The sequence below is a fragment of the Acinonyx jubatus genome, chromosome A2 (assembly GCF_027475565.1).
Source record: "Acinonyx jubatus isolate Ajub_Pintada_27869175 chromosome A2, VMU_Ajub_asm_v1.0, whole genome shotgun sequence".
NCBI classification, from domain to species: domain Eukaryota; kingdom Metazoa; phylum Chordata; class Mammalia; order Carnivora; family Felidae; genus Acinonyx; species Acinonyx jubatus.
The window spans coordinates 128191680-128205845 of NC_069383.1; the positions used below are offsets into that span (position 1 = coordinate 128191680).

The 14166-nt window shown below is 42.5% G+C and overlaps 1 protein-coding gene across 17 annotated transcripts in view; it reads left to right on the forward strand.

Moving 5' to 3' along the window:
* FOXP1 (forkhead box P1) overlaps positions 1-14166 on the forward strand; it is a 591936-nt gene that overhangs the window by 484069 nt on the left and 93701 nt on the right. For 11 of the 17 annotated variants that reach the window (XM_053219058.1, XM_027042471.2, XM_053219069.1 and 8 more), the window contains 2 exons: positions 11572-11709; positions 12744-12833. The exons of 4 other annotated variants lie outside the window; for them this stretch is intronic. In XM_053219058.1, coding sequence (XP_053075033.1) covers positions 11572-11709; positions 12744-12833 — 228 coding nt within the window. Of the gene's footprint in view, positions 1-460; positions 609-11571; positions 11710-12743; positions 12834-14166 lie in introns of those variants that run through there. 2 more of the 17 variants (XM_053219067.1, XM_027042472.2) reach the window with 2 other exon arrangements.

Here is a 14166-nt window from a genome sequence, read left to right on the forward strand (position 1 = left end):
CTCTTCCCTGGAGCCCCGCATCCCCTTCCGATTCTAAACAGTTGCTCGGAGCAGTCGGGTGTGCGCCGGGCGCTCCGGTTCTCCCCTCCTCTGCCTCTCGGGTTTCTCCGAAAGGTTAGGACAACTCTTTGTCAGTTTCCAAGACGAAACAAACGCGCAACCCAACCCCAAAGCCCCAAACCCGCAGCCCCGGCCGGCGGGAGAGATGCGCGCCGTGCCCGGCTCCCCAGACGTCAGCCAGAGGCAGGTCAAAGGGTTAACAGCAATTAAGAGGAGTTGCTCTAGAGACAAAAGCAGGATTTCGCCAGAGCGTGATTTCACCTGCCGCGCGGAGGGGGCCGGGGCGCGCGGGCGCGGGGAGCGGGCCGCGGAGCCCATTGTGTGGGGCGCGGCGCGGCGCGGCGCGGGGTGTTTAGAGGCGGGTTGTGATTGGTGGAGCAGGGCGGGGCGGGTGGGCGCGGCGCGGCGCGTCTTGTCAGCCCGCGAGCCGGAGCGCCCCTGCGCGCGTGCAGTCCGCCTGCACGCCGAGGCCGCCGGACCCCACGCCCGGCCCGCGCGGGCGCCCCGAGCCGGCTCCGCGCGCCTGGCGGCTACATGGAGAGTGTCAGGTTGGTCCCTATGATTGATCTTTGCCGTTCTGCTCTCCTTCCCCGGGCTCCGCGGTGCCAGCTTCCTGGGGCCTCACCGGGGAAGGCTGGAGCGCCAGAGGGTTTCCAAGTTGAGTCTTTTTAAAAAATAATAACAACAATCGCTGTTTACCAACTTGGGTGGGAGTTGCGCTCTGGAAGTGGAGGAGAGGGAGGGAGGGAAGAGGTGGGATGAAGGGAGCTGCAGGCCTGTGAGTCCTGGAGACAGGTTTTCCCCCCTTTCTCTCTCGCTTTTTTTTTTTTTTTTTTTTTTAAATGTTCATGGGTGGGGTGTAGTTGAGAGTTGGAGGAAGTCCTGCCTGTGTGTTGCTCTCGCGCTCTCGCTCTCTTTTTCGTTCGCGATTCATTTTCTGCTGGTCTGGCCTTCACGCAGCCACTTTGGTAAAGCCCTCGCCATCACTCCATTCGGGGACGTATCTGGGGTGTGATTTATGTCACTTTCAGAGCGTGTGAAATATACAAGGAGCCTTCCATCGCAGTGTAACCCGTGTGGATGTTTCTTTGCTTCTGATAGTTTGTTTCTATATCTGTCTAGGCTATTTTCAGCTTAGCTGTTTAAATTCAAGGAGTTCACACACAGCGGAGGGGGGGAGGGGGTGAAATAAAGCCCCACACCAAAACAGGCGGGCAAACCAAGGGACACTCCGGCAGGTTGGGGGGTCTCCAGCGTCTGTTGATCTACTTAGCCGGTTAATTAAGTAGGGAGCAGGGTTTGGGTGAGGGCGTGCAGCCGACTGAGGAATTGCCACGGGGTACTCCAGTCTTCCCCTGCTCTGAGTGTAACTAACTCAACTGTCAAAACTGCCTGAAAGAGGGTCAGTGGAAAGGAGACTTCTTTCCCCCCGCGCTCCCCCCCCCCCAACCCAGAGTCGTGATGGGAAGGAGAGGACCTTTAGGAAGTGGGTGGTAAAGTTTTAGAGCAAAGTACATATAGACTCTTCCTCTTTGGGATTAACTCCTTCAAGGCCTACCAGTTACAAGGAAAATATAATAATTTTATATTCTTGTCCACACAGACCAAATGTTCTAATCAAGCCAATTTAAAAATGCAAATCATCTAATTTCCATAGATTCCAACATTCTGAAAGTGACACATTTGGGGGAAAAATTAAGCCTGATAACAGGAAATGTGAATCATACTATCAATGACTAATCTTGCTTAAGAAAAAAAAATAACTTACATTTATTTTATCATTAGGAACGCAGTGTTAAAGAAGCTAATTTTTTTTCTTTTAGTTTAATTGAAGTTTTTTTATTTTAGAAGTGGCCCGGTATTGCTTTTTTTGTTCGTTTGTTTGTAATAGATTTTCTAAGGGGAATGTATATGTGCAATGAGAGGTGGTTATGTGATAAAGTGTTCAAGCTAGCATGTCATTGTCAAAGACCTCAAACATGATCACATTGAGATTCTAGTTTAGGATTTGATGTGTTGGTGTTATTGTTGTTGAAAAGAATACAAAGCTTTCTTGAGTGTTAAGACTCATCACTAAGTAAACCAAATGAAGACAGAAGCACATTCTGAATCCCCTTCGCATCAATTGAAAAAAAAAATGTCTACTTGTATTTTATGTGATTCTTTGTAGCTGCCTGACACATTTCAGTGAAAAGTGTGTAAAAATGAAACCAAAATACAGACTGCCTACCCAGAGACAGTGGCTGACTTACTCTAGGATGTGATAGAGTTGAACTGAAAACGGATTGGGCTGACACTTGATAATCAAAGTTGATTTATTGTTCATTAGTACTGCATTAGCCCTTTCAGGCAAGACAGTTATTTGTGTAGTGGCCTGTCAAGAGCGAGACTGCAAAGCACCTGTCATTTCTAAGGCATGAGATAAGCAACTAAATATTAAGATGATGCAAATAAAAATACATTGGCGCAGATAAAGGGCCATATGATCATAATTTTTTTCTTTTAAAAAACGGGTCAGTATCAATCCAAAAGAAGAGATCTCCTAGAGGTGTATTTTTTTTTTTTTTAACCACAAGGACGACTTACAGAATGAAAGCAAGGGGATTTATATTCTCTTGTTTACTCTAAGAACTTTTCTGTCCTACTCATATGTGCAGCTCATCTGATAAAAGCTGGTCAGTTAAAGAAGTAAGCCTAACATGTCACTTATTTAATTTGAGTAATTCAAGAAATGTAGGCTTGCCTTTTGTGTTGTTTTTAAATAAACACATTTCATTAAATGAAACTTTTCTAATCATGGGCTGATTATATGAACGTGTGATGACATCATAGGTAAGCTATGATAATGTCAGATAATAATGTCAAGTGCATTTTCTGCAACATGTTTCATTCCCGATTTTTTTTTCCTTCCCTCCCTGGAAGGGAATGATCTCATGACATATAATAGAAAACAACCTAAGTGTCAAAAGAAAACAAAATTAGTGAACTTTTGTCTGCAGCCATAGAAACGCGGATTAACTCATATTTTTCCAGAGGATGGAATGGAAACATTCTGCATGAGGGTATATAGTGTATTGTCTTCTCAGAATTTTCATTTGACAGGGATTTTAGAGTCTGTGATCTTAATTAAATCTCAACTAGCTGAAATAATGCATCTAAAGGCATGCAGTGTTGCGTAACCTCGCTCAGTTGGTAAACCATAAATCATCAGAAAGCTTATGATAGGAATGGTTGGTTTGGATTTTTTTTGTTGTTGTTTGCAGTTAAATGTACCTTAAAAACAAAATGCTCACCATTGCTGCCTTGTATTTACACGCTGTCAGGAGCTGTCACTTGAAAGATAAACTCTTTCATGACACTGACCAGTTCTGCAACTTTTCAGCCAGCCTCCACACAATTACAAGATACAATGAAATTAAAATCCAGATTAATTAAAAGCAATGAAATTCCAGATTTATCTTGGTTAATTGTGGCAGGAGTGTGTTTGAGTTACTATGTTTCTGAGATAATCAGGAGACAATATTGTGACCAGCTTCTCAGCTTGAACTAAAATTTGAGTAAAAGTGGAATTGGCGAAAAAGGAGGTTGGAGGGATTTATTTTATTATGTGGTTTAGCTGTAGATGAACATCAGTAAAGAGAAACTTAACACTAGGCTCTGAGTAACTGGCCAAATATCATAGCCAGTTAGAATCCACTTCTGGTAGTTCTTTGATTTATAAGCAAGGGATAAGGCAGCACAGTTGACCAGAGAAGGTTGGAATAAATAAATACGTAAATTGCATCTATGTGTGTTACATGTTAACATATGAATTCGGTGGCAAGGAATAATCATTAAGTAGCTCTTAAATAGTCCAGGTTTTACAGATTCTGCTAGAGCTTGTACATACTGCATTATTTACCTTTAGAGCCTTTTAATCAGGTGTTTTGAACTCCTGCAATTTTTGGTTCGTCTGTATTTCCAGTAGAAGAAGCTGTCCGCATATGAGAATTAGAGAAAGCTATCTTGTGATATATTGAATTTATACACCTTTGTACATAATGTTTCATATAAAGCTGGAATTATGTTGCTGATGAGCTGTAAATCTTTGGGGGCAAAGAAGGAGTGCAGCTTCATGTGTACCTCCCAGGCTAGATTTGGAGGTGGTCATAGCTCCCTAAGCTAAATGTGTTTTTGTTTGGTGAAAGGTTTCTTTTCTTGCAAGCAGCGTGATATTTCTGGACATTCGTTTTAGTCATTCCGTAGTGTGCAAATACTTCCCCCCCCCCCCATACATGGCATTCTACATTTAGCTTTATTTTCTTTCATTTAAAAAAAAAATTCAGGTACCTCTTAGTTTAAGATCCTGTGCACATGGTGGGGACTTGAATTGTCTGGAGAGAGCTAAACTGGGCCTCCACTTTAGGATTGTAGGAATAATCTTCTCTGAGTCCCTCTTCCAACCTGGCAGTTTGTTTGAAGAGAAATTAATTTGGAATGAGAAAAATGAATATTGAACACATGTACTGTACCTCACTTTCAAATCTGGTTAAAAGCACCTCATCAGTGACTGTGCAGGCTAAATGTTAGGGTGCACTTTTTAAGGATACCTTGGTATCATGTTTTAATTTTTAAGCTTTATCTTGCCCTTAAATCTAAAACATCATTGTTCAAATAACTGAGAACAAGGTAAATCAACAACATCAAAAAGGTCGGCTGCTGTGATTTCTCAAGGGCTTGTTATTTTGTACTTCCCAATTCTATTTGATGTCTTGACAAAACAAGATGACACAGGGGAGAATACATTAAATTTTGATTTTTTTCATCTAACCTGTTACAGCTGTGGCAGCTTAATTCCTTTTACTTTTTCCCGAAGATGGTTTTTTGCACAATTACTCTAATTGTCATACCACTTCATGAGGTGGGTCCTCACGGGTTTCCCATTTGCCTTGATTTTACTAGGCATTTTTGAACATATTTTGACCTTTAACACGTGGGGAGCTTTTGGTTGGGCTTTGTCTTCATTAGAAATAAATCAGTGAATGGTGAGATTGTCAAAGAAGCAACTGATGTTTTCTCATTAGAATCTAATTTGCACCCCTTAGCTTAACTGTGATGTATAAGGTGCAGGTGTCGGAAGCAGGCGTGAGAAAGTGCACAATTGGAGAAACTTAAGTTGTAACTCTGAAAAAGGGTGATTGCACAGCCGGTAAGGCCTTAAAACTTTGGAATGATGTAATTTTGGCCTACCTGCCTGTTTAAATCCCGTGATAGTCCTCCCCCCTCCATCTCATAATGCAGGGGGTGGGGCATACGGATTTGCAAATTTAATTCTTGGTCTTAGAAAATTGTTTTATGGACAAAAGATAAACATTTTACTTTTCTTCCTTGCACAGTATCCGTCAGTCCATAACTGTTTGTACAAACTGTATTCTTTTATTCTAATCATGTATGTATCTCAAATAGCACTGGTACAGTTACTGTCTGTTCTCACTATTTTTGAATAATGCTTCAATGTAAGAGAAGTTATTAAGCCCAGGCCCCTACCATTTCTCTTCAGGAGCTAAGGAACTGTGGATGGACTCTTTCCTGGGGTTCCTGCTTGGGATGGTGCGCCCCCCACCCCCTCCTGTCTGCAGCCCTTAAAGATGATTTTTGTTGTTGTTAATATAAAGTGTCATAGCAGGTTTGATTCCCGTACACTACTACATCGCTCCTACAGGAGAAAGGTTGAGGAAGGAAAGAAGAAGCATTTTCTCTTGATTTAAATAATAGTAATAATAGTTGCTAAGTTGACAAGATCAGTGCTTATTGGATGATTATTTTCATATGTAGCTTCCATTGTTTCCTGTATTTAACAGTCGCTAATGGGAGAAGTGATTTAATTTATGTAAACTTTACATTTTTATGCAAATGAATCTGATATTTATTAGAGCCAAAACGATTACGCTGGCACTTAGTGGAGTAACCTTGTATCCATGGGAAATGTTACAGGAGAGTAGTAGAGTTTCCACTAATGCCTCTGCTGTAAACAAATATGAATTTCTGCCACTTTTTAAGATTTAAAGACAAAAGAGACCTGAGAAGCTTTGCCAGAGATTGCTTATTAGGGATGATAACCTGAAATAACTCCTGATTGGCAGACAAGTCTTGGCCATACAATTCTTCCTGAAAGAAAGATAGCCTCTCTTGATAGAATGTAATAAACAAAATGATAAAAAATGAAATGCTAATTGCATTTTAAAGAGGTCTTTTTTTTTCTAAAATTTTAATAGGTGGTTGTATTGTTACTGAGAGAACAGTTATGCTAATGACTGACTACTTAGATGATTTTGCATTAATATAATAACCATTACCTGCCTTAATGCTTTGTACAGTATTGTGGCAAAATAGCTAAGTCTAAAAGAGTTCTACAAAAAAGCAGAATTCCATAATGAAACAGAATTATACTTTCCACATGAATAGCAGGCCTTTTTTTTTTTTATTTTTTGAAGACTGAAATATTATGTCAGAAATGTATTTTCTTTCCTCCATGATACAGCTACCTTGCATGGTATCTGTGTGTATGGTTTTTTTTTTTTCCCTCTTCCTTTCTTTCTTTCTAAATACCATGGGGAATAGATAGAAGCTTCCTAACTTTTCTGTTTGCCAATATATCAGTTGTATCCTTTGGCTTATTAATTATGAAAAGTGATCTTTCTCAGAGGGGTAACAGTGCAGTATTTATTTTCTTTTACACAGGCTGGCATCTATGTGGTCATATGAAATTTGGCATAGTTTTGGGGTTTTTTGGTTTTATTTTTTTAATGGAGCTACTTTCTTTGTTTGGTTTGGTGTTGGTGTTCTGGCGCCTTCTAATTTAATTTGTTTTGCTGTTGTTAATTAATGAACCAGGTAGCACTGCCTAACCTGGTCAGTTCTCATCCGTACACAGCCTGAAGTCTGGAAGGGACTCAAGTTTCCTGGGACATACATGTGGTGAATAGCAGAGATTAAAACTAGTTTCTAAATTATTAATCCAGATTAATGGAAATAAAACAGTACTTAAGTTTTTTTTGTCTTCTCATTTTCATTATTTGTACACACAGCAATTATGAGAAGATGCTGATTACAAAATTGATGTGTATTTACCCCGGACAGTATTTACTTGTCGTTAACGTGAGGGTAAAGAGAAAGAAAAAAAATGATAGCATGTTATTTCCAGTATTTATATCGTGTCATCTCTCCTCCCACCCAATTCCTCCAATTGTCTCCTAGATTAGAAACGAGTATTGTTTCTATGGGCGTTTTTATTTGTTTGTTTGCTTTTTAGATATTTTCCCCCTCCCCATCACCTGCCTTTCCCCAGTGGGAGTAAAAGAAACTAACAAGGCATATTATTTTCATAGTCCTCTGGCCCGTTCAGATGATGGAAAGTCAATGTGAAGTAAAAGAAAACTGTATCAGGCAGAACTGACACAGCCGTGTCCGGGCTTTCACCAGCACTTGCTGATGCTAGGACGTCTTCCCAGTGACTGGTATTAAGGTAGTAGCAGGTCCATACTAGCAGCGTTCCGAGGGCCAGGCACAGCTGAATTTCTGCCATTCCCGCAGGTTCATGTGCACCTGGGATCGGCCACACCCAAATGGTATCAGTCAACAGTGTATCTATCGGGCTGTGTGTGTGTGTGTGTGTGTGTGTTTTTAATTCACGATTTCCTCTTGAAACTCAACGAAAGAGTGTTAACTGTGTGTGTGTGTGTTTTTTTAAATTCAGTTTTGTATGCTAGCATTCTTTAAATGTCTGCCAGAAGTTTAATTTGAATTTCTGATCCCTGAAGGCAGCTAGACAGAATCATTCTAGTTCTTCATAAATTGCCTTCTATGATTCATTGTTAACTCATAAAACATACTCATTTCTATATTCTCAAACAGTTAAGGTAGTTACAGCATCAGGGATATAATTTTTTTGCACTATTTTTAAATTGTCATTTGAGAAAGAAATCAAGAATTAGTTTAAACTCCCAGTTTTAAGGCATGAGCCCCGTAGCACAAAAAAACATCAGAATTTATTGTTTTTATCTCAAGGAGAGTATGGTAAATGGCATAGAATTTGGGGGAAAAAAAGTTTGGTTTTGACTGAATACTCTCATAGAGGGGCCCATAAATAGTAGAACACTGTAGTTAAAAACTCACATGACTGTTTTAAATACTATTGATTTAAACCACTGGCTAGATTTTATGAATCAAAGTGTAATTTCTAAGCTTTGGCCATATTTCTCAATGCTAAAGCACTCTCTCTTGTGTGCCTTTAGCTGCTTTCCAGACATTCAACACAGGATTAAATGATAGTAGTTACAGTGATCAATAGGTTAAGACCGGTACAATCACTCTTGCCGCTAATGACCTCAGTAGTAATGGGCAATAAAGTGTGGGCTATAATAGCCTCTTGCTGGTACTGCACGCCCTTTGATTCCTAGTATTAGTAGGGACTAGCTACATGAAAAAGTTGGACATTGGGAGTTAAGAGATGGGATACATTGGCTATATTTCTTAACTATTTAAAACCTTAAGCTATGCTCAGATTTCACCCCCCCCCCCACTCTTTTCTACGTCATACTGATTTCTGGTCCATTTGGATATGTTTGTTAAAGCCTTTCCATAACCTATTTTCGAGACTCGTCGGAGCAAAAACTGGGGAAATCTCAGTTTTATCACGTTTATAATAAATTAAGCTCAAACCCACCTTTGAAAGGCTCACAAGCAAGCTGGTGTGAAAATGTGGTTTCAGATAGTAAAAGCCAAGTTAAGGCTATCAGGATATAATAGCCCACTTCTGGTTATTCAGAGACCCGATCACCAGGCAGGAGGATTACTCAGGCTTCTTGCCTCTTTCTCTCCTTTGGCTGTGCCTGCTGCTTTAGCATTTTATTACTCATCAGCACCTCCATCAAAATGTCCAAAGGGAAAAAGAAGAGGAGACTCAAGTTCATTTTACTGTTCAGTAACATGACTGCAAACATTGAATAAATAACCCTGGGAAAAGCACGTTTAACTAGTGGCTGTATGTAAGGGTTTATGTCAGTCCTGTGTCTGTATATGTCAGTCCTTTTTATTTTTTTTTAACTTTTAAAATCAATTTTATTGAACTATAATTTACATACAGTAAAATGCACTCAGTACAGTTGGAAGAATTTGGCAGTTGAGTACATTTGTGTGCCTACCACCCCAGTCAAGATAGATGGCATTTCCGTCAGCCCCAAAACTTCTCTTGTGCCCCTTTCAAACATAGGCTTTCCATAGTTCTTTTAAAAATTGTGACCAAGAGATAGATTATTCCTATGATGACTCCTGTTATAACACTGTTAATTTCATGTCCATCACCAGTTTCGATCTTACACCACCCTATTCCTGTCTGTTTTCCTGTTCATCACCATCAGAAATTTGGCCCAAGAATATTTATATTGTACGTCATCCAAGAAACGCAGAGGAAAAAAGAAACCTTAAACATGGTTCTTTTGTTTGCTTAATCTAACCTGCCTGTGTGATGATGCAACTCTCAAGGAAAAGTAAACTTCTATTGTGATATGTTGGCTTTAGCAGCTCACAAGATAGTGATTGGCACTCAATACATTTTGAAAAATTCAAAAAGTTTCTTGTGTGTGAAGACAAAGTAGACTAATTGGAATTAATTTGTAGATGGTTAGATGTTTTAATAATGCCTTCTTGTGTTTGCCCTAGATTGAAGGCAAGTTCACTGTTCTAATCATTGGTGATATTTCATGCTGCAGAGTAGCTTTTTAAAAGGATAATTTATCCATTCATATACATCTGTCCCTTTTTGCATATAAAAATATTCAGACATACCCATCTGTTTTAAATTACAGTGTATCTACATCTACACTTAAAAGGCCACCGCAATAGGAAGAATTTGTTGATGACCTTCCAGAGTTAGGTGAATGAAATTTTTCAAAGGTTCTAGCTCATGTTTTCCAAACAAGGCAAAACTTGCACATAAACATCCCCTCGCACAAAACATGCCCACAACAACAGTGGAGGATGTTCACTGTACGTGAATCTGACCTTCAGGAACCATTTTTAGTTCATCAAAATTAGTGATGCTGAGAAATCGGGACATCAGTGCATAATGACTGTGAAATTAGGAATGAGAGCTCGCTATGCAAATGACAGGACAAATCATGTGAAAAAGTCAAGATAAACTGCGTATTAAGACATTATGTTACATAAAATTAATACTGCATTTCTCCCTTTTGCTTACTGCTCCCCTGAAAGATTTTTTTAATTCTTTTATCTTCTGATCAGCTATTGTCTGCCAGATTTTTTTTTTTAAGTGGCACACAGGCAAAGTGCAAAACATGTTATTACCTTTTATTGTAATACATGAGATGACAGGAGATCCTTTTTAACAAAGTATATCCTTTACTGCTTCTAGCTTCTTGCTGTCACATGTTTGATTAGAAACCAAAGAAAAGTAAGATGCTTAAATATTACTGTTAGAAGACATACAGGTTTTGTCTTTTCTTTCATTGTTTTTTTTTTCCTTTCCTTTTTATTTGGGGGGGGCGATTTTTCATGAAATAGTCTTCTTGTATTACGGGGACTGACAAAATGGTTCTCATGTAGTCTGCAAATTAAACACAAGTACAGTGATTATTTTGAATAGCTAAATTACATTCTAGAAAGCTTGCAGAATTCATAGCATTGTCATTAGGTATCCGCTTGAATACAATTTGTGTAACCTTGGCCAAGACAGCCTGTCATTTTAATGTCAGTGTTTTATCTGAACAAGACATCATCCTTTCAGATACAGTGTGCAGGTTCCTTGCAAAGATGCCCGTGCAGAAACGTGTTAACAGTTGCAAATATGAAATGCTATCAAGTTCATCACTGTAGCTGTTTGTCACAGAAATGTCATGGAAAGCAGCTTTTAATGGTATCACACGGAATATGAAAGAATGGAGACATCTGTATGCCGGGTGAATAAGGAAGGGTAAAAGGCATCATAGGAAAGGTCTGTGTGGAAGTTTGCAAGGTGTGTCCAGGGTTCAGTTACCCACAAGACGAAGCGCTCATTGACTGTCCTTAACATCACCGTCCACACAGTCAGTGGATCATATCAGCTCCCACCGAGAAGGCACTGATTCCCATTTGCCTTCTTCCCTGAAACAAAATTCGAGTCTGTATGAAACTTCCCGCAGCTGAATTGTCACCAGAGACTCTTACTAAACTGACATCGTTCTCACGGAACCCCAGGTAGCATCTGTTAAGCCTTGACTCCTTGTCCGCTTGCAAGACTGGTCCGCACGCCCGTCAGTGCTGCGAGGTCTTCTTGTGCTTTTCTTCATTTCACGTAAAGTCCGTAATCGATGAAACAGGATCGGTTGCCCCGTCCCCTCTAGAGAAACACCCTGCACGTGGGAAACCGGTCGGTTCTTGAAGCAGGCTCGTGACAGTCTGCCGTTGACCCGGAAGGCTGAGTGCTGCGTGCGCGCCATTTCCTGGCTTCCTATTTATCCTTCATTAACGTTCTAGGTTCCCGTGTCAGTGGCTATGATGACACCTCAAGTTATCACTCCCCAGCAAATGCAGCAGATCCTGCAGCAACAGGTGCTGAGCCCTCAGCAGCTCCAGGTCCTCCTCCAGCAGCAGCAGGCCCTCATGCTCCAACAGGTAACCGCCCATCTTCCTCCTCGCAGGGCCGGTGACTCCATCCGCCCCTCCCTGCCCCTGATCAGTTCCTCTTCCCAGTGAAGGAAAAGCAGAGCAGGGTGGCTGGGGCAGGACTCAGGGAGCAGGTCGGACCCCTGAATAATCGATTTTAGTTTGCGTCCCGGAAAGGGAGGGACCCCGCCTGAAGTGACGGGGTGGGGGTTGGGGGGTCGGGTCCCGGAGAGTCCCTGCCGGGCTGAGATCAGGGCTGTAATTGGATTCGATAAGACTTAGGTGGCTTGGGGCTCTTGTGTGTGGTAAGCCCAGGGGCTTGTAAATGGAGGGAGCCGAAGCGAAATGGGGAGCACGTTTAACCGTGACAGCTCTCGAAGTCCCCGTGTCAACTCAGAAGCTCACACAGGTTTTACTCTCAGACATACGGAGGCGTCGCAGAGTTGGTTCCTTTGAAGGGGCAGGGTTCTCTTGACTTCGGTGATGTGTGCTGAGGCAGACATGCGCTTCCGGCTGCCATTGTGCCCCGGCGCCCTAATACTCAGCCTTCACGGACACCTGAACCCAAGAGATGAGATTCAGAAGTAGAGAGACCCAAGTTGCTGAGCTGAGGTGGTGGGGACAGGAGGCAGAGGAAGCTGCTCACGCTGTTGGCACAGACACCGTGACCAGCCCACCACCCCGGCCGGCCCCATTCACCCAGAGAGCATGCGCACGTTGCACAGTAGCGATCCGCCAGGCTCTCTCCCCACAAGGGCACTCTGGCTTTGTTGTACAACCAAAGGTCATCCCTTGCTTTATTTTAATTAGTTTGTGTAGAAAAAGGTATGTTTTTCACCAGTTCATTTTGGAGATTACTTTTCAAACAATGATGCCAGGAATAGTCAGCGTGCGCTGAAATTTACTGTCGCGTTTCAAGCTAAAGGTCAGGCCGTTACAGATAAAAGGATGCTATTTTTCAAATCACAGTTGTGGATGGCACCGAAAGGGACAGTGGGCTGGCGCTACCCTCTGTTACTTACCGCCCTCTCTTTCCTTTGTAGCAGCAGCTTCAAGAGTTTTATAAAAAACAACAGGAACAGTTGCAGCTTCAACTTTTACAACAACAACATGCTGGAAAACAGCCTAAAGAGGTACCGACAATACATATTTTACTTTCAAACCACAGATCCCCGAGGACGATCTAGTGGCTATTAAACTGTCATTCATCTTTTAAATGATTGCACAACTGAGCTATCGGTTCTCAGCTTTCAGGCCGAGAGTTAGTGTCCTGTTCTTTCTGAGATTTCTCTGGGTTCCGCTTGCTTGCTGCCCCAGGCTTGATGCTGGCACTGCGGCGGGTGCCCCACTGGGAAGCGCCGGGAAGCAGGATGGCGGGCAGAACCTTCGAGGCTCCTTTGGCAGACTGGTGCAGCCGCGGGCCGAGTTGGACCTGTGGGGCAAGTGCAGCGCGTTCAGCACAGTTTTACCTGGACACACACCTGACATTTTCCCCAGCTCAGGGAGCTTGGGTGTGTGGGGATGGCCCTTTCCTTTGCAAGAGTAAGCTCTTGTGAGGTTGGACAAACAGTAAAGTTAGAGCAAGAATCAGCATTCCTGTCTATGTCCGTTTAACTTCTTCTCACAAGTGACATGCCTATGGCAATCGCTCCGGGCAGGTAGGAGACGGTGTGAGTTACAGGGAAGGGTCCTCTGAGCTCGGGTGACTGGCGCATCACAAAAGCGCATCACCGTGGCTCCTCCGTGCACAGCACTGTGTGAGAGCACACATGCAGTCCTTGCATGGGCCGTACCACCCCGCGAGGTGACAGTGTTAGCTCCGTAAGCGGTACGACCTTCCCAGTTCCATGTCGGTGAAGGCCAGGCGAGGAGCCTCAGTGTGCATGTGTGCCTTATCGTGACATCTTCCTACGGATTCCAGAGTTATCCGATGTAACTTGGCCTCCTCACGTTCTTACAACGGACTGGAACTCTTTTCACCTGTTCACCTTGGGATGACACAGTTGGGAGTTTGGAAAACAGACAGCTCACTGTCCAATTTAACAGCTTCTTCGCTGGCCCTAAGCAAGCAGCCCCTTCCGTTAGCTTGGCGGGGAGCCTTACACGGCGACTCTCCACATCCCTGCCCCTCACGTGAGTGTGAATGCCGGGCAGCACTGATTTTCCACCCTGGGAATGACGCACACATTCTTCCTTGGCCGGCTCCTCCCTCAGCATCAGTTGGGTACTTTATCCATGCCCTGCCAAGTTTTCACCCTGGAGTCCTGTTCAGCAGCCTGGATGTAAACCCCCGCAGAGTAGGGGCAGTTTGGGGGTGAAGGGGAGGAGGTGTTTCAATGAAAACGCAGACACAGCCTAAGTACAGTGGCACGCTACCGGGCGCTGCTCTAATAAAAAAGGGAACAGATTAAAAAGTGTCTAAAATGTAAATCTAAAGGACTAACAGTAATTAAAATGGAAATGGCA